At 45.3% G+C, this 26,002-nt stretch overlaps 1 protein-coding gene across 2 annotated transcripts in view; it reads left to right on the forward strand.

The window, feature by feature from the left end:
- PCLO (piccolo presynaptic cytomatrix protein) overlaps positions 1–26,002 on the forward strand; it is a 424,050-nt gene that overhangs the window by 937 nt on the left and 397,111 nt on the right. The window contains exon 2 of one of the 2 annotated variants that reach the window (XM_084811197.1): positions 13,745–14,936. In XM_084811197.1, coding sequence (XP_084667323.1) covers positions 13,745–14,936 — 1,192 coding nt within the window. Of the gene's footprint in view, positions 1–13,744; positions 14,937–26,002 lie in introns of those variants that run through there. The other variant, XM_084811198.1, reaches the window with a different exon arrangement.

Here is a 26,002-nt window from a genome sequence, read left to right on the forward strand (position 1 = left end):
GATGTGTAGTGAGGTACCGACATCCATCGGATTATTTTGTTTCTCCCCGGGCCCCCCATCCCCTCCTAGTTCCCCTGCTGCCAGAGAATCGCTTTCACCGGGTAGTAGTATGTATGTATGTATGTATTTTATTTTATTTATTAATCGCCCGTTTGGCTGGTCACTAGTTACTGCTACCTTGCCTGGTGATTATGAGCAACATAATTTCAATTTCCGTTGTCCTTGGTGCTGAAATCGCTAGCTTTTCTTGAGCGTGACCTACAGAGGGCCGCCTTGGGAATTTCTCAATCTTATTCGTTCCGGTGCTTGCCGAGGCCCAAAAGAGAAACCCGTGGCCCTCTTTTCCTGTTCAAATAATTTAGGGTTTTTTTGTGGGCCCATTTCACACCCTCTGCTACAAATTCTTACTAGTCGTGTTCTGGCTTTATCGTAGATGAATGCCAATTAGGTGATACAGTTCAAGGTTTATACAAGTAAATGCTACAAGCATGGGAGGAAAGTAATTAGGAATTAATTTAACATAGATTGATACTTTCTCCTTCCACTGTACTTGAAACTCCAGTTCATTTTTAAAAATCTCTGATGGTTACTGATTCTAGGTTTTCAGAAACTTACAAGAATGTGGTGTAGAGGGACCATGCATTCAACACATGCTCTCTCTCTCTCTCTCTCTCTCTCTTTTTGTACCAGCATGTTCTCTGCTCTCATGGGTTTTTAAACATTTCCCCAGCATGCCAAGCTACCCTGAAAAAGCTTAAACTGCCACCCTAATACCTTTTAGTGTAATGGGTGCTATTGGGTAGCACCTATGATAGGTGACGTATTTCCCCTTCCTTTTTGAAGACCTTTGTTTTTTTTGCTGAATTCTATTTCCTGGAGGTCTTTAAAAAAATCCATATTTTAAAAAATGTAGATCAGTTATTTTATAATATCTGAAAAGATGAGCACAAGTTTACACACACACACCCATATATTACTTTAAAAGAAAAACAAACTTTGTCTTACAGTGCAGTCCTAAACATGCATAGTAAGAAGTACGTCCCTTTGAGTTCAATGGGATTTGCTTGGTATAGCCTCTCATTCTACATGAATAAACGAAACATGTAAGAGAAATATCATGTCACCTAATTTGTGTATGTAGATATTTATGTCAAATATTTTCATGTCGCCCTTCAATTTTCAGGAAGATTTACAGCAAAATGATATCATGGGCAAATAAGGCCATTAACGGTGCAATCCTATGGCCATTAGACAGCGGCCATAGGATTTTTGGGTTGGGGGGAACTGAGCCAGCGCTCTGAGGTCAGTTCCCAGAAAACTGCCCCCTGCCCCCTCCCCTGCTGCGTCGTAGGAGGCATGGTTCATCCCCAGTTCCTTGATTGTAAGAGCATCATGGAGCAGGTGGAAAGGGGACATACCTGGGGTGGCGAGAGGACAGTGGAAATGCTGGTATGATGCTTCCTATGCGCTGTCCGGCCTCCTCCCACCCCACTCTGAGCTGCTCTGGCTAGACAGCCGAAATGAGCCATCGAGCTGCAAATGCAGGGCAGCTGGAGTGCGGAGGAGAAGATCCCCTCCACGCTCTACCCACCCTGCATTAGATAGTCAGTCACCTCTGACTTTGGAGGCAGCCGACTATCCCCATAGGATTGTGCCCTAAAGCTTCCAACAGAAGTGATTAAAAAGCCTAGGAAATAAAGAAGTCTTCAGTCAGTGCCTAAAAGATAACAGCATAGGTACCAGGCAAATCTCCCTGAAGTGTGAAGTGTCCATAGTAGCTGATACTATAATATATTTAAAACTGGCAAGAACTATTTTCATAAGTTTCTTTATAGTTGTTTAAAATTATCTAAATATTAGGAGCACAAGGTCCAGGAGCTATTGGTGCATAGGGATTCCCTAAGATATTTTGGTACCCTCTCAAACACATTTGCGTTTTCATTGGCTTTGTTTTGTATATGCAGTGGCCCTTTTAAAAGGGTTATTTTAAGTAGAATTAAACTGTATAAGTATGCTGTGTTTTTATTGCCATTTCCTCCTTTAAACCCAAGATAGGCACTGAAGTATTTCATACCCAATGATTGTTTGTTTGATGGGTCTAATTCTAAATGATGCACTTTTATGTAAGGAACGAGCAATAGCTCATATGTAATGGGATATAATACATTTCTGATCTGCTTAAAATACCTGAATTGTGATTGAGGCAGTTTGGACTTGATGTTAAACCACAATTTAACATTATACAAATGAGCTGCAGCAAGCCTGAGATTTGCATGCTTCCCCTTCCACTCCTTTCATTTCAGATTAGTTGCAGTTTTGCATTACATCCAAACCCTAAACAGTGATGCACCTTAAATATGGTTAGTGGAAACAAGCCAGCTTCATAAACCATGGTTTGAAGTTTGCATTTTTCCACTAACCATAGTTAAGAATCACCAGTTTCAGATACATGGCAAACTGCAGTTAATGTGAAACAGAAGTGAACATCAAATGAAATCTGAACACTTCCTCACAGCCATAAGGAGGAAGGGGAAGGGGAGCGCAAAAGCTTGAGCCAGACTACTGTGATGTGGTACCAGGCAATGAATTGTTCTTATCCCCAAAAGTTAGATTAGCGGTAAACAGCACATAATTAAGTTCTCCGCTTGTTGGTTTAGGATTGCCAGGGTTAATAGGGCCCCTGCTCTACTAAGGAAGTTATGACTTTACATCTTCAGTAAAAAAATTCCAGAGCAATTTAGATAGGAAAGGAAGAAATGCATCTCTTTACAAGGCAGTAACAGAGTAATTAATGAACCTTCTGCCATTTTGTGAGATAAGTTATTAAATATTGTGGACTGGTGGGTTCCCTCTCTTATTTTCTCCTCTGATCTACTACCTTCAGGCCAGGGACAAAAATGAATAGCCTCAGCTGAATTTAGGAACCTTGGTTTTGCCTCGTGCCTGAGACATTTTGAACAACTTTAAATAAATGATTCTTAAAATGAACTTCTAGGGCACCGTGGCCAGTGATGCACTTTTTTGTAGTACTCAGGACCAGATGAAAATGACGAGAGGATAATGATGAAGTATTTTGGCAAGCAAATCATGATGTATGCTTTTTAAAGCTCATGTTCTTTGATGTATACCTGGGGATTAAGGGAATGGAAGATTGTTGCTAGGCAATAGGTCAGTACTTCTAAGCTTGTATGTACTCCGTGTCAAATCAGATCTTCATAGTAATTTATTTATTTATTTAATTTAAAACATTTGTATTCCACCTATATTATTAGGATCTCAGGGTGGTGTACAGATAAAATCAATTTAAACAGTGTAAAACAATAAATAATTTAAATAGCTAAAATATATTACATCATTAAGCTAGGTAATACCAGTTTAAAGCCTAAAACAATGAAACAGTTGAAACAGTGTACAAATGCAGGGAATCCAACTAGCCTTCAAAGGCTTTGGTAAAAAGCCCTGTTTCAACTTGGCACTGAAATGAAACCGGTGTCTGCGCCAGTCAGGCCTCCAAGGGGATGGCATTCCACAACTGGGGTACCACAGCAGAGAAGCCCTCCTATGTTGTCCCAGCAGAGTGTATGTCTTGCACTGGTGGGACGCAGAGGAGGGCCCCTCCAACAGATCTCTCCTTGGGCAGGCATATATACGGGGAGGTACTCCCTCAAATATCGAGGTCCCAAGCCACTTAGGGATTTAAATGTCCTCATCAGCTCCTTGAATTCTGACTGGAAATGTATTGGCAGCTGGTGCAATTCCTTTAAGACCGGTGTTATGTGATCTTTACATGATGTTCCAGTCAACAGCCTAGCTGCTGCATTTTGTACTAGCTGCAACTTCCAAGTCGTCTTCAAGGGCAGCCCCACGTAAAGTTAATTGCAGTAGTCTAATCGGGAAGTTACCAGCGTGTGCACTTCTGTGGCTAGGTTATCCCTTTCCAGGAAAGGCAGTAGCTGGCAGATCAGCTGAAGCTGGCCCCAAGTACTCCGGGCCATGGAGTCCACCTGGGGTTCCAGAGACAGGGATGGATCTAGGAGCACTCCCAGGCTATGCACCTGCTCCTTCAGTAATGATGTGGACCTAGTCATTCTCCAAAGTTTAGAATACATTTGAGTTTAAAAGCATTCTGAGCAGCCTTTTACATTGGAGCCAGACCTTTTAAAAACATTAGTTCTTCTAGGAAGATCAGATGAATTAGTTTAAGAATAGCTGGTTGAAGCTGTTATCCAAAACATACCTGCTAGAGAGTAAACCCCTTGAATGCATTGATGGTTACTTCTTTGTGAACATGTTTATGATTGAGCTGCACTGCCCTGCATTCCAGAAGAGTAGCAGCCATGCTACTTTCTTGTAGCAAAACCAACAGTCTTTTGTGGTCTCTTAAAGAGTAAGAAACTTACCTGTGCCATACGCTTTTCTAAGTCCCTTAAGGAGGCTGACAGTGGTGAAACCATGTTTATAACGGCATTTAAATCTTCTGTAATGCATGATATCCCTCAGAACACATCTTTAGACCTGTTCCAAGGATATTTGAGGGAATGCTTGTTTTCTATCCTCAGCCATCTTCAGTGAAAGGTCGTAATTAATAGTCTCAATAACCTGCTTCCATTTGCTTGACAGAGCTTGTCAGGGTTTTCTAGAAAAGCTAGTAGTTCAATGGGAAAAGAAAGCCTGATGCTCTCAATTAGTCTTGAGTAGTATTATTCGTAAATCATGACATCATTTCTCAGTTGGTTCAGAGAACACTTCGGTGACTGGACTTGCATTTCTGCACCTTAGGCAAAGTACGCAGGTGTAGCCCTGTGCGTAGACGCATGTTCATCAAGTGGTGACTTACACATGTGAAATAAGTTATGACACATCATCAAACACCATAGACAGAGTCTTAGTACCTCCTCAGATTTTGTACTTTTCAGTAGATTCTGTTCACATGTTCATTTATGTGAAAGCAGATGCAGCCAATATTTGTCGGATGTGGCTGTTAGTAATTTGCTAACACTTTTTTTTTCTAGGAAAAAAAAAAACTAGTTAGGTTCCAACAGGATTTTGTTCTTATAACATGTCCCACAGTTCAAAGTTATGGGTGCTGACTATACTGAAACACTGCACCTGTTATCTTCAGTGTAGCATTATAGGGGAGTTCAGTGTCTGCTGTTCCAAATTCTTAACAGGGAATGATGTAGGCTGTGCAAAGCTCTTTTAGAGATAGGAGTTTGGGGGCATCACAGTGCAGGAAAAAATCTTCGCTTTCCCAGGGACACATCTCATTTGCCAGAGTTACATAAATGATTTTTATGTACTGAACTATAATGCACTTAGTTGTACTGAATTAACCTTAAGCAGTAGTATGTACCCAAGTTGTTCAATAATCCAGTTTTTGTTTAATGTACTTAATTGCAATGCTACATCAAATATATCCACAGCAGTAGTGTTACTTACTGAGTACTATTTCTAGTCTATGGCCCAGAAACAAGAGACCTGCACAAATCCACAGAAGAAACAGGTGGAAAGTATCCAAAGATCACACTGAAAGCTTAGAAATAATTGATATAAAAAAATAAATCAGTCTTCTATGGCACCTTCGATAATTTTCATCCTGTGTGTTCAATTGTTGCCTAGCAATATGTCAGTGTTTTGTCTTCTGGATAGATGTGATTAGGATTAATGTTTTGCAAAGTTATGAAATCCATTAATCAGGTCTCTTGAGACATCAGTTGAACAGTCTTGGCCTTCAATTTTTCTGGACTGCTGAAAGAAATTCCTACTTCAGTGTCAGAAAAGTAGGGATATGTGTGCAAGGAAAATTTGAGTTCCACAGGGCTCAAATTCCACCTCAGAGCTCATTCTGTATCGTATCTGCTTCGTATTAGATTGTGATTTATGTTTTTCTTTTCTTTTTTTGCGTATTTTCCAAACGGACGCATCAGTTGTGCACATCTTTAAAATGTATTTTATTTATTTATTTATTTATTTGTTTGTTTGTTTCATTTATTTAATTTCTATGCCGCCCAATAGCTGGAGCTCTCTGGGCGGTTCACAAAAATTAAAACCAAAGAGCACACAATAAAACAATACAAAATATATAAAACATTAAAACCACAGTAAACAATACAACCAGAATAAAACCTAGCAGCAATGCAGGGATTTAAAATACAGATTTAAAACAGCAAAGCTAAAAGTCTAATGAGCTAAAATGTTAAAATGCCTGGGAAAATAAAAAGGTCTTCACCTGGCGCCGGAAAGAATACAATGTAGATGCCAGGCGAACCTCACTAGGGAGCTCATTCCACAGCTGGGGTGCCACAGCAGAGAAAGCCCTCCTCCTTGTAGCCACCCGCCTCACTTCCTTTGTCAGGGGCTCATGGAGAAGGGCTGCTGAGGATGATCTTAAGGTCTGGGTAGGCATGTATGGGAGGAGGCGATCCTTCAGGTAACCTGGCCCCAAGCCATTAATGGCTTTAAATGTTAACACCAGCACTTTGAATCGGGCCCAATTCAAAGAAAATGTACACATTCTTCTTCCATTGACTGAAGCATGTTTGTGCTCATTTTTCAAAAGTATACATTTTTTCATGCACATGTTTCAAATATACGCATGCTGTCAAACACAATGTTTTGGTTTGCGAATCACACTGCAAGGTCAGAGATGTACGGGCTTCAACTGCAAACCGTGTTTGTGTCTGTGTTTGGCTTGGTAGGTGTGAATTGGATAAATACTGATAAAAATGTACTGAAATGAATTTCTCATGCATCCCTATAGACAAGTTGTTTTATATGCAAAGAAACCATATATGCATATGGCAACTAGTTCTTTGAGTCCACAGTTAACTAATAAGTAAAATCCTACGGATGGATTTTGCTGCAAGATGGGTTAACTAAGCAAAGAAGGAGAGCCTAATCTTGGTGTTGTGATGTCATTACTTGTACCTAGAGAGTCCTCTTTGGTCTGTGCACAGGGATTTTCTTGAAATGGGCAGATCCTGGCAAGTCATTTCCTATCTCTCCCCTTCTCCCCCAGATTTGGGATTGTTCCAATGCATCAGAACACCACATTTTGAGCTGAATTCCTAGTAGAATTTTGGCGGCATCTACTAATGACCCCAAATTCTTTCCTGACACATCTTTTTACAAGTCGGACGGATAAATACTGAATAATACTTCTGGATATTTTTGTTACTGAGGGAGGTGGTGGGCTCTCCCATACTGGAGGCATTCAAGACGAGGTTGGACAGCCACCTGTCGGGGATGCTCTGACTTGGATTCCTGCATTGAGAAGGGGGTTGGACTCGATGGCCTTGTAGGCCCCTTCCAACCCTACTATTCTGTGATTCTATGATTCTTACTAGTGTAAGATCTATCTAGTCAAAAATTGTGATTTCTTCCAACAGTGGCTGGTCAGATAGTATTGATGGCTCACAAGGAGAGCATGAAAGTTATGGCTGTCCTCTGTTCTTTGTTCCCATTATCTGGTATTCAGAAATATACTGTCTCTATACATGGAGGTTCCTTTTGGTAATCATGGTCAGTAGCAGCTAGTAGGTCTGTCATCCATTAATTTGTCTGATACTTGTGGCTAAGGGGGCAGTCCTATGGGTTGCACCCTGGGTATTTGTAAGCCCCCAAACTTAGAAGCTTATGAGTATCCTATGCAGAGAGGGAGGCGCCTCACACCTACCTCTCTGCATTTCAGCTACATGAGTGACAGGCTTTGGGGAGGGGGAGGGGAGGAGGCCAAGGCGGTGTCAGGAGCGCCGTCTTTCAGTACACTCCAGTAGCCAACTCAAGACACAAAGAAAGGATTCTTTTCAAGGCTTTAATCCTTTTACAACTTAATGACTCTTTCAGATGCTAATCACCAGCAACTAAGCAATGAACAGCAGAGTCGCCTATGCTCCGGGTAGGCAGTTGGTCCCCGTTTGAAGGAGAATCACTTGCAGACCCTGAACTTATGGGCTAGGGAGAGATCCTCTTTCCCTTGGGTCCACTGGACGTGGCCGTTGCTTGCGCGCCAAATGGGCGCTATGCCTCCTTTCTGCGCCCGCCATCGTGTGGCGCTCCCTGCATCTGCGTCGAGCAAGCCCCCCTCCTGCACTTTCTCACTGCTACGATCACTATCTCAGGAATGCCGGCAGGAGGAATCTCTGCCAGCTGCTGTTCCTGTGAGGGATGAGCTGGCTCCTCTGCCACGGATTGCTGATCCTCCTCAGAATCAGAACTGCTCTGGGGTTCTATCGGCTCAGTTTCCACCCTGACAGGTGGCCATAGGAAAGATTGTAGGAATACCACCCTCCCCCGGGAACACCCCTTTCTCCCTGTCACCACACTTCATTTTATGAGTGTGGAGATGCAGCCAGAATGGTTCTCTCTGCACCAGCTACGAGGTGGAGGGGAGGGGAGTACGGTTTCCTGGCTTGGAGCCCTGTTTACAAGCTTGGAGCCAGGAAACTGAAAAATCCTATGTTCCCCAGATGCTGTTTAAGGGACATAGGATTGCTCCCTAAATAAGTTAGTGGCCATCACCACAGCTTGTGGTAATGAAATTTCATAAGTTAATGATGTGTGAAGAAAGTACCTTATCCTTGAATTCCGGTATGTACGTATGTATTTATTTTCTATACAATTTATATTGTGTCATATTGTATAAATATTGTATTCATACATCTACAAATTGCAATCTCCTTCTGGTATTAGATTAGAGGAAGAAGAAGAAAAAACCTTTACACACAGCTGCATGAATGCGCTTAGCTTTGTAGCTCTCATCTAGAAACATGGAAAGGCCCCTCCCTAAAATTACATTGTAGTGAGGAAAAGTGAAATAGATTCTGCCTCACTGTCTTGAGGACTTCCATCTGTACTTAGTGGCAAGAATAAGAACAGCCAGGGCACCTTTAGGACTGATAGTACCTCTCCTGGTACCTGTCAGAAATGTTAGCGTATCTTCCACCACCAGCCAATCTACCACAGTAGTCTTTATGTGAAAGATTCCTTTAAAGAAGAGAAAGTAAATGGTAAAACTGTCAAAAATTAAAACTTTGGCTCCTTTAATAGCCAGGCAAAGTCAGATCCCAACTGATTTTTTTTCAGCTTCTCAACAGCCAATATATGGCACTTGTATGGTGTTTCCAAGCTGCTTACAGAAGTTGATTTTTTTAAAAAAAAAGTTTTAAAAAGTAAAGAAGTAAAATGGGTTTTTAAAAAAGTAGGGTAGATGGGATTGCCCTGTGTCTGGTCCCCTCTCTTTGTTCATCATTATTTTCTTCCAGAACAGAATTTTCAGGATCCTATGGTTCTATGAGTAAACTGATTCTCTATAGGACTCTGGTCATAATATGATTTTTTATCAGATATAAGAACTGCATTCCTGCCTTCTGTGATTAATATAATGCTCCCTTGTGAGATATCTTCACTGTCCTGATTCCAGAAACCCCCCTATGAAGCAGAATGGTGGCCACACCCCCGTAGTCCCAATCTGGCTCTAACAATCTGTTTAGCTGGGGAGCCAATTTCCCTCTGATTGGAACAAGGGGCAGGATTCTTCTCACACGATGGGCCCTCTGAATATATTACCATTCAGCCTTATGCAGCCATCCATCCAACCCTGCACTGCAGAGGGGGCCAGAGCCAGATATCAGAGGGGAAGGTAAAAGTGGGCCCTCAGACAGGAAAGGGTGGGACTACATCCCCGTAGTAACAGCCTGACTCTTTCCTTCCTGGGCATAGCAGGCAGACAGACAGTAATAGGTTCTTTCGGGGTTGCCTCTGAGCAGAGAGAGTGGCAGAGCAGTTCAGATTCTGAGGAAGAGCCAAAAAATGTGGGGGAGGACGTTTCCCAGGCTTCAGAGGCACAGCTGGACGGAGAGAGCCCCTCTTCACACAGCCCTGTGAGAGATAGCGAACAGGGGGAGGCAGGGGTTGGAGAACCTGAATTCTTAAGACACCAGGCGCAGACGCAGAGCCAAGAGAGAGATGGCAGGGATGGAGCTAAGGCAGTCTGCCCGATTGGCTCGGCGTCAACAGCTGCGCTTAGAGGTGTAATGAGAGAGAGGGAGATCTTTCCTCCCCCCCCTTAAGTTAGGATAGTTCAGCTGCCTTTTCTTCAAACGGTGGGCAACTTCTGTAGCTTTCCTTTGAACTCCCTGAAGGCGTTTCTTTTGTAGACTGTGAGTCACTGCCCATTTTGCATCTGTATGACCCATTGAAGTAATGGAGTAAAAGCTGAGAACTGAATGCTTTTGTCTGTGTTTTGATTTGGGTTCTGACGTTTACAGCAGGGGCAGAAGGGAAACCTGACAGCAGTGATGTAACAGCTGTGTAGCTGGTATTAACATTCAAAGCCCTAAACGGCTTGGGCCAAGGTTATCTTAAGAATCGTGTCCTCCCATATGTTCCTGCCTGGACCCTAAGATCTTCCGGGAGCCCCTGCCAAAGGAAGTGAGGCGGGTGGCTACCAGGAAGAGGGCCTTTTCTGCTGTGGCACCCCAGCTCTGCTCCCCAGAGAGATTTGCCTGGCACCTACATTGCACTCTTTCAGGCGCCAGGTGAAGAGCTTTTTATTTTCCCAGCATTTCAGCATTATAGTCTTTCAACTTTGTTGTTTTAAATCTGTTACTGTATTTTAAATCTCTGCATTGCTACTGGGTTTTATTCTGGTTGTATTTTTATACTGTCATTTTAAGCTTTTATATTTTACACTGTTTTTATTCTGCACTTCGTGGTTTTAATTTCTGTGAACTGCCCAGAGAGCTTTGGCTATTGGGCAGTATAGAAATGTAATAACCTCAGGTCTGACCCAGAAAAGCCAGAGAAAGGAACCAGCCCTCCCTAGAGATGGAACTTGCCCTTCTCCCTCCTTCATCCTTATGGTTATCCCTGCTTACCTTTTTTTCTGTTGTCTTCTTTTCCTCATCACCCCAGATACATTGCAAATGCTAAATTCTGCATAAGGCCAGTCAAATATATTATCTATCTGACTGACAGGTGAGGCCCTAAAGTGCCTGGCAATATGCTACTCCACCGGGCTGGTTCCTTGTCTCCCTCCTTCCATGGATGGCTTAAATTTGTATTTGTTTTAAAAGCTTGTTTCTTACCCATTTAAAGAAGAAATGCGCAGTATAATCCTAAGCATGCTGACAGTAAAGTATGTCCCATTGAGGACTGCAGGAAAGCTTGTTTTGTTTGGTATGGAACGTAGTCAGTTTAGCAGCAGAATTGGTACATGATCCCAAGCCCCATGTTCCCACTTGCCACTAAGGAGAATCCGTGATTCTAATCTCCACTGTTTGCATAGGCCATTCCTCTGGTTGTGGATGAGAATGGGGAAGCCCCTAGCTCAATGCGTATGTTGGAGCCACCAGTTCATGGCCTTACTTAATGTTCTCTCAGGGATAAATGGTTGCCACTTCGTATGTGCCATAAACATCTTCCTGATAGAACCTGTATGATGTATGGGGAGGATGTGCGTCAGAAGACTTTAGGGACGGAAAACTAATTTGGAAGTTCTCCAGTAGTAATCCACCATCATAAGGAACACGCCAGCTGAAAATATTAACCAATTAAAATAACGTCCTTCGGCATTTGGAGAATTCTATTGTAGCATGTTACTACTATTTATACAACTGAAGCAGTTCATTTCTGATGAAACTCTTAATTAAAAATTATTGCAGAGTCACTTTGTTTTTATTGTTCTCAGAGAGGGGAATTTTTAATAGGTTAAATGTAATGAATGCCATTTTAAAAAAATTAATGTGCAGTAGGGAATGATGTCTCTGGACACGTGGGGCTGTATTTAACTGTAGATGCTGAAAACCTAACATAACTCACAGCACTGTGTAAGTGCTGAGGAACATTGTGCCCTCCAGAACGAGAAAAATAGATTGCATCTCAACTTTTCAGCAACAAGTTGAATACAATACTGTTCTGAACAGAGTAGAGTTTCCTTCTGGCTTCCTTCCAAGGAGGTAGTGACATATATAGAAAACTGTATTTCTGCTACAACAAGAGGCCTTTATATGGAGGTGTTTCAATATCCACTGCAATCTTTTCAAGTTCATTATTAATTAAAGGATGAGTATTTTATTAACTTTTGCTTAATATATATTTTTACATTTTTCATCTGGCATTATAGATTCTTCTGTAATAAAGAACTTAGCTTTTATGTCTTTTCCTTGGTGCACAGTTGAGTTTCAAATACCCTTCCGAATATCAAAGTCTGCACAAATTATGACCCACTGAGCCAGATATGCAGTCCATGAACCATGTATAGTGGTCACCAGGGCCTTTAAAAAAAAACCACCTGACATCTCATGGGCTACAATACTTGGTGGAATGGAATTTGACTTGGCAGGTTAACACCTGGAATAGTAACCCAAACGGCTATGCTACTCGTTCTTCAAAACTGGTATTCTGTTTGGCCTTTTCCTCAAAAAGATTGCTTTGATTTTATCCATGTACTTGGATTGTACTGTCCAAGGTAACCTGCATAGAGTTCAAAGAGAGGGTGCCGAAAATTCCTTCACACAATCTTTTTGGAGAGGGCCATGTTCTCGACTTAGATATTACTTTGATCTTTTTGTATTTTCATTAAATACAGTGTTAAAATATAGCACTTTAAGGGAGCAATTCTTTTGGGATAGGCGGCCTCCTCTGAACTCAGAGGTGACTGCCTATCCAATGCAAGGTGGGCAGAGCATGGAGGGGAATTTTATTTATTTATTTATTAGATTTATTAGCCGCCCATCTGGCCGGCTACCTCCGCGCTCTGTCTGCCCTGCATTCGCGCCTAGTTGTGGTGTAGTGGTGACAGTGCTGGACTGGGAGCCGGGAGATCTGGGTCCTAGTCCCCACTCGGCCATGGAAGCTCACTGGGTGACTTTGGGCCAGTCACAGACTCTCAGCCCAACCCACCTCACAGGGTTGTTGTTGTGAGGATAAAACGGAGAGGAGGAGGAGAATGTAAGCCGCCTTGGGTTCCTTGAAAGAGGAAAAAGGGTGGGATATAAATGAAATAAACAAACAAATAAATAAATAAATAAATGGCCGACTTTGGTGGTCTAACCATGGGACTCCAGAGTGGAGGGGGGTAGGGAGACCAGATGATGCATTGGAAGCATCGTACCGGCACTTTTGCACTCCTTGCCCCTGGGAACACCCCGTTTTTGTCCTGCTCTGTGCTGGCCATCCAAGTGCAGAGCCCAGGGACAACCCATGCCACCTAGAAGGCAGTGGGGGTGGGGAGGTGCTTTTCCAGGAACCGACTTTGGAGTGTGGGCTCCAAGGTTGGTTCCTGGAAACTGAACAAACCTATGGCCATCTACTTGCTGTCTAGTGACTGTAGGATTGCGCCCGAAGACACATAGACTAAACTGCTTTCCAAATCGCACTTTAAAAGTACTGCGCTACTAATATATTTATTACAGTAAATGCTAGAGATTTGACTATTGTTCATATTTACCATTAATAAGGTTTTAGGAGGTCCAGCAGGAAATGTCAGAAATCTTTGTGTCGCGTACCTGTCAAGTGACATTTACAGTTGCAATTGGGAAAATGACCTTTACATGTAAATAATGGCACATGAAGAGGACATTTAGGCCCTTACTTACGGCATTAAGTCATCTTTAAGATTTTAATATGAAGGGCCAGAATTTTCTAAGACTTTCCTTTGGGTCTCTACAAAATTTCGCCACTTGTTTGACACTTGAATGTCTGGTTCACCTGGGCTTATATCATCCTATCTTTCCCTTTGTAGACATGCTCAGCTTGATGGCACTCACCATCCAAGACAGCCAGGCGAGCCTCCGGATCTTGAGCCACATACTCTAAGCAAAAGCAGAACAGCAGACGCATTGAAAACAGAGCAGCGGGTGCCTGGAAGGAGCCCATCTTCCACAAGCTTGAGACAGTCTAAATCGAGGACTGATTTTAAAGAAGATCAAAAGCCAAGTATGATGCCCAGCTTCCTCTCAGACGCCAACCCATTTGGCGCTGTGACTTCGGTTGTAAACAAATTCAACCCTTTTGATTTGATATCTGACTCAGAGACAGCCCAGGAAGAAGCTGCCAAGAAACAGAAACCTCTTCAGAAGGAATCGGATAAACCTGAACAGCAAAAAGGACCCATCAAGCAACCGACACAACAATCTCCAAAGCCAACAGGTCTACAGCAGGGGACTGTCAAACCGACCCTGCAGAAAACAGGACCTTCCAAACAGGTGCAGCAGCAGCAGCTACCTGGAGTGCCTAAGCAGGCTCAGAAACCAGGGCCTAGCCAACCTACAGGCCCACCATCAGGAGAAGCAAAACAGCAAGGGCCACCAAAAACTCAGTCCCAACAACCAGAGTCTGCAAAACCTACTCAACAGCAGAGTCCCGCAAAACCTTCACCACAACAACCAGGAGCAGTTAAAGTATCATCACGGCAACCTGAGGCTGCCACGTCCTCCCAGGCACGTGATCCTACAAAGCCAGCAGCCCAGCAAGGGACACCACCTGGCAAGCAGCCATCTCAGCAGCCAGGAGGGCCTGCAAAGGCTGCTCCCCAGCCAGCAGGGCCCAGCAAACCACCATCTCTGCAGCCAGGAGGGCCTGCAAAGCCAGCTCCCCGGCCAGTAGGCCCTGTAAAGCAACCATCACAGCAGCCCGGAGGGTCTGCAAAGCCATCCGCTCAACAGGCTGGGCCTGCAAAGCAACCACAGCAGCAGGCCGGACCTACAAAACCTACTGATCAAAGGCCTGGACCTTCCCAGCAACAACATGCATCTTCCTCTCAGCAGGCATCTCCGCCTGGAGGATCAGCCCCAAAGAAAACTTTTTGTCCTCTTTGCACTACAACTGAACTGCTGTTGCACACTCCTGAAAAGGCCAATTACAATACATGCACTCAGTGTCAAACTGTAGTCTGCAGTTTGTGTGGGTTCAATCCTAATCCGCATATAACAGAGGTAAGTACAATTTTAAACCATAAATTATGGGCCCTTAAATTAAACACACACACCCCGCCCAAGAATTAAATTCATTTTGGACAAGCTGAGTTTGAATGAGTTGAGTTCACCAGTGTATGACATGTATGGATTATTGACTTGGATTCCTGCACTGATAGGGGGTTGGACTCGATGGTCTTATAGGCCCCTTCCAACCCTACTATTCTATGATTCTATTCAGATGTTGGTTTGTTCATCTAGATCAGTGAGTTTCTGGGGTCTCTTAGAAGCCTACCAGGGGTTCTTCCATGAGAAGCTTGGTAATGAATGAACATTTGCTATTACTGTTCTTCCTCTCTCATATCGTACTCCAGGGTATTCATATTGGATACACTCTCAAGTTGCACGGAGTGACAGTTTGGCTTGATGCACTACATGGGTACCCCGTGTGAATTGAGAGTGCTCCCTTGCACATGCCTCAAGAGTCTCTGCAGGGTTCTACAGCAGATGCTTAAGCACTATACCTTTGCAGACATATCAGTGTGGAAAGGGTTCTGTCAGGAAGCGCCCTAGTGGCCTCTTTCAGTACACTCCAGTAGCCAACTCAAGACACAGATGAAAGGATTCTTTTCAAGGCTTTAATCCTTTTACAACTTAATGGCTCTTTCAGATGCTAATCACCAGCGACTAAGCAATGAACAGCAGAGTCGCCTATGCTCCGGGTAGGCAGTTGATCCCCGTTTGAAGGAGAATCACTTGCAGACCCTGAACTTATGGGCTAGGGAGAGATCCTCCCTCTTTCCCTTGGGTCCATGGGACGCGGCCGTTGCTTGTGTGCCAAATGGGCGCTACGCCTCCTTTCCGCGCCCTCCATTGCTCGTCGCTCCCTGCGTCTAGCAAGCCCCGCTCCCGCACTTTCTCACTGCCAGGATCACTATCTCAGGAATGCCGGCAGGAGGAATCTCTGCCAGCTGCTGTGCCTGTGAGGGATGAGCTGGCTCCTCTGCCACGGATTGCTGATCCTCCTCAGAATCAGAACTGCTCTGGGGTTCTATCAGCTCAGTTTCCACCCTGACAGGTTCCTTGAGAATATGAAGTTTACGTCTATGCTATTTGCGTTCCCCTTTTTTCGCTGTCTTAGTCTACGTAAATGTTTGCGTAGACTAAGACGTGTCAAAATAAGGAACACAAATGGCGGCGCCCATGGGTGCTGCCATTTGCATATGCGCGTGTTTTTTTTTTCTTTTAAATCAGCCGTGATAGGCTACGTAAACATTTACGTAGCCTATCACGGTATTTTTTAAAAATCTAGCCATGATAGGCTACGTAAATCTTTACGTAGCCTATCACGTTTTGTTGTTGTTGTTGTTTTTACTGGAAATGGTGGCGACGGCAGCCGGTTGGAAGACCGGCCGCCGCCGCCCCGCCACTGCCAGGAAGATTCGCCCAAGGTAAGTCCCGTCCCGGGGGGGCGGGGGGGCAGACCGTTTCGCCACTGATTTCGAGGGGCCGAATGCGCTGGCATTCGGCCTCCCTGAGATTCGTGGCGAAATTCTCTGACATCCCTAATTAAATTACTAAAATTTCTAAATCTCCCCGGAAAAACAAGGCTCTATACCATGTGAAAACCCTCCACAGAATATAGAAGGAAACTCCACTGCAGGCAGTTGTCCTCTACATGTAGAGGGTGACAAAGATGCAGTTACATGTCAGTATCCAATTCTACCACCAAACGACTCTACCACCTCTTTCTGCAACAGGTGTATGTGAGGCTGAACTTTGGGGAGCCTTAAAGCACCTACCATAGTTTCAGGAAGCTTAGTTTGAACCAGTGTACCATAGTCCTGTTAGTTTTTGGCTGCGGCTCTAGTGGCTTAGAAACAAAGAATCTGCAAGCATCTCAAGGTTATAGTTGTTCTGTGAATCTTCAGATATAAATGAAGACCTTTCAGTGAATGAATTTATTGAATAGGGAAAGGCTTTGGTTTGGCTGCTTGGTCTAGAAATAATCTACAAGCATCTCAGAGTTATAGTTCTTCTGTGACTCTTTAGGAATTTCAGTGAAAATATTGAATAGGGAAAGGTTTCTTTTTCTTGTCTTTCTTTAAAAAATACTCTTATTGCTCACTCCTGGCCAACTGCTATAGCAGTTTAAGGTTATAGAAAGTAATAAGAAGGCACACTAATGTCGAACTTACTGTGTGAGCAGATCCATAGATGGTGATTTTCCTGGCAAGAGAGACATTAATCTTCTGTTGCACAGCCAAACCCCACCAGGGGCCTGTCTTCATGGGTGATTTGCTGAGGATTGGGACCGTTTGGAGGTCCTTTGTGGCACATGACATCATGGCCAGTCTGCAGCTACCCCAGAGTTTACCTGTAGGGAAGCTGCTTTTTTTCAGAGTGACAAGCTGCTGCCCCCGCGTAGCTGGCCTGGAATGGGAGGGGGAGACTGGAACGATATATGGACACACAGACTTAAACGCAAGATTCATGGCTCTATTTTGCGTATAAGTCTATGGGCACATCCTGCTGATCGCCATTTTTTAAAGAAAAATGCTGATCGGTGTGGAGGCGAACAGCTCTGGTTAAGCCTCAAGAAGCTGAGTGCCGTTCCAGCCAGAATCCTCCTGGAGCAGAAGTAAGCGGGGCTGTTCCACCGCCGATTCTGGAGGCCAGATTCCAAAGAATCCGGCCTCATTTGAATCCATGGCGGATTTCTCTGACATCCCTAAACCTAGGTTACTAGAGTAACTAGCCTGCCTTTCTAGCTCATCAAAGTGCTAGAGTGCACTTCTGTGCCTTCAGAATCATGCTGTACTTCCTTTTTGCCAGTGGGAGTAAGTAGCCTCCATTTCCCAGCCTGTCCTGCTTGAGAGTTTTCTCTCATGCTTGTGTAACTTTGCTTCTCTGATGCTTGTGTTACTTCGCTGCTTCTCTGCATGGAGGGAAAGGGCTGGCAGGAATTGCCTCCCTCTGCTAGTACTGCTGCTGCCGCCTCTGCCAGCCACCTCCTCTCCCCCTTCTCCTGCATTCTTTAGTTTTCACTGTATCGCCATATTGATACAGCGAAATAGCAGGACTGCAGGCTCCCGCTCCTGGTCGCTGCCTCTCTCTAGATAGGTAGTGCTTTAAATAGGGCAGCTCCGATTTTCTCCATGGGAAAAAGATGTGACAGATTCTCAATGGGGGGAAATCAGGCAACAGAGGCTGCAGACTGAGAATGGGTGCAGCAGCTAGATCCCTGTATTAGTTCCTGGAAAAGGAGAAAGGGGGTGGGAGCTTTGACCCCCTGACTGTTGGCTGGAATGGGGCGAAATTGCACTGGTGGAGTGCTCGCATAGGCAGCCTTCAGATGCTGTCACAGATAATGTGATAGCCAAGGGGAGCTAGACAGCGGTAGGAAACAAGCCTCTCTCATTGGTTGAGCAGCACCTGCTGGGTTGATAACATTTAGTTCTACTCCCCCCACTCAACCTGGAAGTATGTTGCTTTCAAGTGCTGTGTGACCCATGAAAAGGGGATTTTTAAGGTACGGTACACTCAGCTGTTCTTGCTTCGTGTGTCCCTTATGGGCCAAAGCTGATTCCATGAAAATCCAGATAATATTCCAACATTCTTCTCATTCTGTTGTTGTGAAGATCCGCTCCCCCCCCCCCCCACACACACACATCATTTCTGAGATAATGGTCAGTGGAAAAAAATGGAAGTCACGCACAACCAAATCAGATTGATTTTTAAATAATCAAAAAAAATTGAGTTTAATCAAGTTTCCCATTTGCACTTTAGTTAATTCCTTTACAAATGGTGCATAGTGATTGCTTGATATAACTGTTAAAATGTTGATTAATAGCTAAATTGAGCTGTTATATCACCCAGCAGGGTCCATTCTGACTTGGATGCTGTAGTTGATGCAGATCCTGTGGATGTCACTTTGGCTCCTTCTTGTTCAGTGTTGATGGATTCTTTTCAATTTGTGCAGCCTGAGGATGTGGACAGGATCTTTGGAGCAGTGAGAGCCACCACATGTATGCTGGATCCTTGCCCCTCCTGGCTTATTAAAGAGGCCAGAGGAGGACTGGCCAAGTGGATAACAGGAGTGGTTAACGCCTCTTTGGAACAAGGTATTGTTCCATTATGCTTAAAAGAGGCGGTTGTGAGACCTCTGTTGAAGAAGCCTTCCCTGAATCCCACCATACAAGATAACTATCATCCAGTCTCTTAACATACCATTTTGGGGCAAGGTATTAGAGCGTGTGGTGACCTCCCAACTCCAGGGGTTCCTGGATGAAACGGATTATCTTGATCCATTTCAATCTGGTTTCAGGCCTGGGTATGGGACGGAGACACCTTTGGTCACCTTGGTGGATGACCTATGCCGGGAACTAGACAGGGGGAGTGTATCCCTTTTAGTTCTGCTGGACCTCCCAGCGGCATTCGATACCATCGACCATGGTATTCTTCTGGGATGCCTCGCTGGGGTGGGACTTGGGGGTACTGTTTTATAGTGGTTCCATTCCTTCCTAGTGGGGCAAACTCAGAAGGTGGTGTTGGGGGATGTCTGTTCAACTCCGTAGCCATTAGCTTGTGGGGCCCCTCAGGGTTCTGTTCTGTCCTCCATGCTATTTAATATCTACATGAAACTGCTGGGAGAGGTTGTCTGGAGTTTTGGAGTTTGGTGCCACCAATATGCTGATGATGCCCAGTTCTACTACTCCTTTCCACCAGATTCCAAGGAAGCTGTTTCTGTCCTTAACCAGTGTTTGGCATCAGTAATGGACTGGATGAGGGAGAACAAATGGATACTTAATTCAGACAAGACAGAGGTGCTCCTGGTCAGTCAAAAGGCAGATCAGGGAATAGGGATTCAGCCTGTGTTGGATGGGGTTACACTCCCCCTGAAGACTCAGGCTCGCAGTTTGGGGGTGCGCCTGGATTCAGCCCTGAGCCTGGATGCTCAGTTTTCAACGGTGGCCAGGAGTGCCTTTGCACAGTTAAAACTAGTGCACCAGCTGCTCCCATTCCTGGAGATGTCTGATCTGGCCACGGTGACACATACCTTAGTTACATCCCGTTTGGATTACTGCAACACACTCTACGTGGGGCTGCCTATGAAGAGTGTTCGGAAACTGCAGTTGGTCCAAAGAGCTGCTGCCAGGCTGTTGACTGGGGCTGGCTGCAGTGAGCACACAACTCACTTGCTAAAACAGAATCACTGGCTTCCAGTCTGTTTCCGGGCACAATTCAAAGTGTTGGCTGTGACCTATAAAGCCCTATACAGCTCCAGTCCAGGTTATCTGAAAGACCATATCCTCCCTTGACCATATGAACCTGCCTGTGTCCTGAGATCTTCTGGGGAGGCCCTTCTCTCAGTCCCACCACTGTCATTGGCATGTTTGGTGGGAACCCGGGGGAGGGCCTTCTCGGTGGCTGCCCCATGGCTGTGGAACACCCTTCGCAGGGAGGCTAGGATGGCTCCCTCCTTGATCTGTTTCCAGAGACAGGCTAAAACATTCTTGTTCCAGCAGGCCTTTGGGACATAGTTGGAACCTGGGGGTAAGCTGCTAAAATGCTGTTGTAAAATGCTGTTTTAATGTTTTAATATAATTTTAATTGTATCATTGTTTAATATATATTTTAACTTTTGTATATTTTCATATATTTAAATTGTATATGTTTTAATTTTTGTAAGCTGCCTTGTGTCCCAGTACTGGGAAAAAGGTGGGGTATAAATAGAATAATAATAATAATTTATATTAAATATATGACACACAAACTACTTTAGATTGCATCACAGTAGTTGAGATCTAACTTCTGCTCCAGCAGATGCCATCCAGTATACCACTAGAATGATCTATTGAGTTGGATCTTGCACTCCAAGTTTATGCCCTCACAGAACCAGAGCCTCTATAGTTTGTTCAGTTGTCAAAATATGAATATTTATGACTACCAGTCACGTTTATATTCTGTGTCATGGGGGAAAATATTTCATCTCCCCATTAACTGTTACCTTTTGTTTCGGGAAAATTCTGGCTATTTGGTCTACAAATAATTGTCCTGCCTGACGTTATACATCTACACAGAAAGCAAGGCAAATTGGAAATTCGCATTTTGAAATAAAATTAGGACCGAGCTTTAAGTTCTCAGGTGAGAACACTTGGCTGGAATTTGGCAGTTAAGCAGAGGATGACACACCCCCCCCCCCCCGGTCAACTGATTTCGCTGTCATCTGTTTTGCAGCGGCACTACTCCTGGTTTTGTTCTTCTTGGCAGTTTTTTTTTTTACCCAGAAGTCTCCTTCTCACAACACTGCATCACCATGTAGCTTTGTGGCAAGGAGATATCTAGGTAAAAAAATTCCATCCAGCTGCCACTAGAAATGGTGCCACTGCTAAGTTTCGCCTGGCTTTGCTTCCCGCAGAAAATCTCCCACCTTCACCAACTGGGTGTCATAGACCAAGACTCTGAACCCGCATCCTCAGATGATCCCAACCCCTTGTCCTCAAAAGAAGAGCCTCCAGAGTTAACAGAAGAGGACATGGAAAGGTATCATGAGGCATCCGTTGCCCCAGGACCCAGAAAGACCCTAGGGGTTGGCTGCGCTGTGTCCAGAAAGGTTGCATTACTGTCCTCAGACTCTGAGAACTCAGGGCATGAGGACATTAGCATGCCACAGCCACTCCCACATCAACACAGCCTCTGATTGTTAAAACAGGCCAGGCCCTTTTAAGGCACAAAGCCTCAGTCATACTCCATACTCAGTCAGTATGGAGGCAGGGCCAGCCTATAGCTACACTCTTATTTAAGGCTCAGTCTTGCACTGTGTCACGTTCCCTTGGCCCCCTCCTTCCTCATGCACACACACAAGAAGAGAGGCTTCAGTCTCACGCCTTTAATTCACTGCCAACAGGTTCATTACAGAAGCAAATCTTCGAAGACTCTCAGGCTGCAAAGGAATACAGCTTCTTCATTTACAAATGACAACAGGGATCCAAGTGGGAGCTACAAGGTTGCCAGCAGTTTGAAACAAGAACTTGCTGGCTAGAATAACTTAGGGAGGGATGCCCCTCCCTTCCAGGGATGCTCCCCTACATCGACCCTCACGCATCGCCAACCGGATCGACTGTCTGAGCTCCGCCTCTAACTTTCCCCTCTTCACTCCGCGCCTCAGTCTAGCATCCCTCAGGTCATACCCTGTGCTCTCCTTCTCCTGGGTTCTCACAGAGGAGGGCGGGGGGCTTCAGGCCCAGCCATCTGGGTGTTAGCATCCTGAGAAGGACACCTAACCATATCTGAACTCGCTCGGGAAGATGCCTCCCCCAGTTCTGTCTGTTCTCCTTCTGAACTGCTAACTATTTCCACAGGCTTAGAATCAATCCTGACACACTGCTCCTTGGCGTAAGATACAGACAAGCCTGTCTGGCTGCCAGCCCCTAGCACTACTCAGAACCCTGCAACCCAGACCTCACCAGCACCTAAACACTGCTAAACCCTCATCACTGCAGAGGTAGAACAGCACACTGTGAAAGAGGCAGCAAAATTGAGGAGGGGGTGGATTTTGTAACTCCCTGAATGCCATTTATCACCTTAATTTAAATTAATCCACCTTGTTTGTGCATTCCCCCCTGCCCCTGACCTTTATCTTAGAAGTAGTACAGTACACAATAGGTTGCTTATTGAACAAATAACATAGGTTTGTTCGTGTCTGCACTGGGGCAGTAGCTAGAAATTGATGGCACACATAAAATAAGAAGCAAATTGTTTTTTATGTGAAAATATGGATTTGTGTTTGCCTGTCTCCGTATATGCGCAAGAATTTATTGTAGAAAAGTGCCAAGGATTTTCCAGACTCACAGGCTGGTAATTATTGGGGGATACATGTTTTCTCCCATGGGTTGTGATTTAAATTTGGTGGGGCGCTGGATCATTCAGGTGAGATGCAGAATGGAGCTGGAGCTAGATCCAAATGCCTTTGCTGACTTTTGAGTTCCTTTCTGCTATAATCTGTCTCATAATGCTGAATGTAGTACATGATATATGGTGCCTTACTTCTTTATTTATTATTACATTTCTATACTGCCCAATAGCCGAAGCTCTCTGGGCGGTTCACGACAATTAAAACCACAAAATACATAATAAAATACAATACAAAATGTAAAAGTTTAAAACTAGACTATTAAAGGTACAAACCAAAATAAAACCTAGCGGCAATGCAGAGATTTAAAATACAACACAATACAATACAATATTTATAGTGTTTAACCTCAGAAGCCCAACATTTTACCCGTGATTCATTCTTCACACAGTATGTGTTTTCATACTGGGTCATGGATTCTGTTTTAAGAGATTAAGGGCGCTGTCCCAGGAGGCTGTTCCAAGTGGTCCGGAGCCTGGTCGGTCCTGTGGCTCTGGAACCACTGGAGCATTCTAAGGCCTCCTGTGAGGCCTTGGCAAGGCACTTTGCAGATAAAATTGATCAGATCATTTATTTATTTATTTATTTATTACACTTATATCCCGCTTTTTTCCTCATTAAGGAACCCAAGGCGGCATACATAATTCTCCTCCTCTCCATTTTATCCTCACAACAACAACCCTGTGAGGTAGGCTGGGCTAAGAGTCTGTGACTGGCCCAAAGTCACCCAGTGAGCTTCCATGGCTGAGTGGGGACTAGAACCTGGATCTCCCGACTCCCAGTCCAGTACTCTCGCCACTACACTCTGCACGCTGTGGATACAGTTAGTGAGCAAGAGGCGGCCTGTGGCAAACCGGTTTTGTGGGATCGGTTCCAGCTTCTTCCTCCTGATGAAGTGGACAAGGTGCTTTCATCTGTAAGGCCAACCACCTGCTTACTTGATCCTTGCCCATCTTGGCTCATTATGGGCTGCAGAGAGAGACTGGGTGAGGGGATCAGGGTGGTGTGAATGCCTCCCTTGAGGAGGGAGTGATGCCATCAGCCCTCAAGGAGGCAGTGATAAGACCGCTCTTAAAGAAGCCCTCCTTGGATCCTCAAGTTCTGAACAACTTTCGCCCAGTCTCAAATCGGCCATTTTTGGGCAAGGTGATTGAGCGGGTGGTGGCGGTGCAGTTGAAGGCACACTTGGAAGAAACTGATTATCTAGACCCATTTCAGTCAGGCTTCAGGCTTGGGCATGGGACAGAAACGGCCTTGGTAGATGATATGAGGAGGGCTCTGGATAGGGGTGAATGCTCCTTCCTTGTTCTCCTCGACCTCTCAGCGGCTTTTGATACCGTTGACCACGGTATCCTCCTGGACTGCCTGGAGGGGTTGGGCATTGGAGACACCGTATTGCGGTGGTTCTGGTCCTTCCTCTCCGGCAGGTACCAGAGGGTAGCACTAGGAGAGGAGGTTTCGGACCCGTGGCCGCTCACTTGTGGGGTGCCGCAGGGTTCCATCCTCTCCCCGATGCTATTTAACATCTATGTGAAGCCGCTGGGGGCTATCATCAGGAGGTTTGGGGTGCGGTGTCATCAATATGCGGATGACACGCAGCTCTACCTCTCATTCAAATCTTCACCAAGGTTGGCCATAGAATCGCTGTCCAAATGTCTGGAGACGGTGAGTGGCTGGATGGGGAGGAATAAGCTGAAGCTGAACCCTGACAAAACCGAGGTACTTTTGGTGGGAGACAAGAGGAGGCTAGGAGATGTTGACTTGGTGTTGAATGGGGTACGGCTACCCTTGAAAGACCAGGTCCGCAGCCTGGGGGTCATTTTGGACTCCCAGCTGTCCATGGAGGCTCAGGTGTCAGCTGTGAGCCGGACAGCACTGTATCAACTCCATCTGATACGGCGGCTGCGCCCCTTCCTTCCTGACCATCTGTTCCCATCGGTAGTACATGCCCTGGTCTCCTCTCATTTAGACTACTGTAATGCGCTCTATGTGGGGTTACCCTTGAAGACGGTTTGGAAACTGCAGCTGGTACAGAACGCGGCGGCTCGCCTGATTAAAGGCAGCCGCCGGCGAGATCACATCACTCCAGTGCTGAAGGAGTTGCGCTAGTTACCAGTTGTTTTCCGGGCCAAATTCAAGGTGTTGGTTTTGACCTTTAAAACCCTATATGGTTCCGGCCCAGCCTATCTTAAGGAGCGCCTCCAGCAACACCAGACAGGCCGCTTAACAAGATCAGCCTCGGATGGCCTTCTCTCTGTCCCATCAGCCAGGACAGCTAGACTGGTGAGGACGAGGGAGAGGGCCTTCTCTGTGGTGGCCCCCACTCTGTGGAACTCCCTCCCTAGGGAACTCCGCCATGCCCCCTCTTTAATGAGCTTCCGTCGTGCATTAAAAACGTGGTTGTTCAGGCAGGCATTTGGGGTGGGTTAGGGTATTTTAGAAAATGTTTTTATTGTAGAATTTTATTGTTTTCAACTGTTTTATTGTATGTTGTACATCGCCCAGAGTGGCTGGGTGACCAGCCAGATGGGCGATTAATTAATTTAATAATAAATAATAAATAAAAAAGGGCGCAATCCCATCCAGATAGGTGGCCGCCTCCGAACCCGGAGGTGACCGCCTATCCAAAGCAGAGCAGGAGAAGCATGGAGGGGAGAAGTGCCATTCCCTCCGCACTTCTACTGCCCTGCTTTTTCTGCTAGACAGCCAATTGTGGCTGTGTAGCCGCAGGAGCACGGAGTGGGGAAGGAGGCTGCTGTACAACACATAGGATGTGTCGTACGGGCAGCTACGATCTCCCTGCTCCGCAACGCCCCCAGCCATGCCCCTTTCCGGCCCCTCCGCTCTCCTCTTGCGAACGCGGAGGACGGGGCTTCTCCGGGCTGCCTCTGAGGCAGTGCGAAAGTGGGAGGGGGTTGGTTTTCTGGGAACATCTAGCCACTGTCTAACGGCCATAGGATTGCTCCCTCCAAGCTAGGGATGGTGGAGAAATCCACCACAGACTCCAATGAGGCCGGATTGCCCCCGGAGTCCGTGGCGGAACAGACTGCTCCCCCCCGCCACCCCGTGAACTAAAGTTGGGACAGACCGTACCTGCTGCCGGCCGGTCTGGGTCCATCCGCTGCCATCCGTCCACTGCCCCAGACTGCGGACACAAATAGCGTCCAGCGTA

The sequence above is a fragment of the Heloderma suspectum genome, chromosome 7 (assembly GCF_057233095.1).
Source record: "Heloderma suspectum isolate Gila_16-S chromosome 7, 16-S_ref, whole genome shotgun sequence".
Classification (NCBI taxonomy): Eukaryota; Metazoa; Chordata; class Lepidosauria; order Squamata; family Helodermatidae; genus Heloderma; species Heloderma suspectum.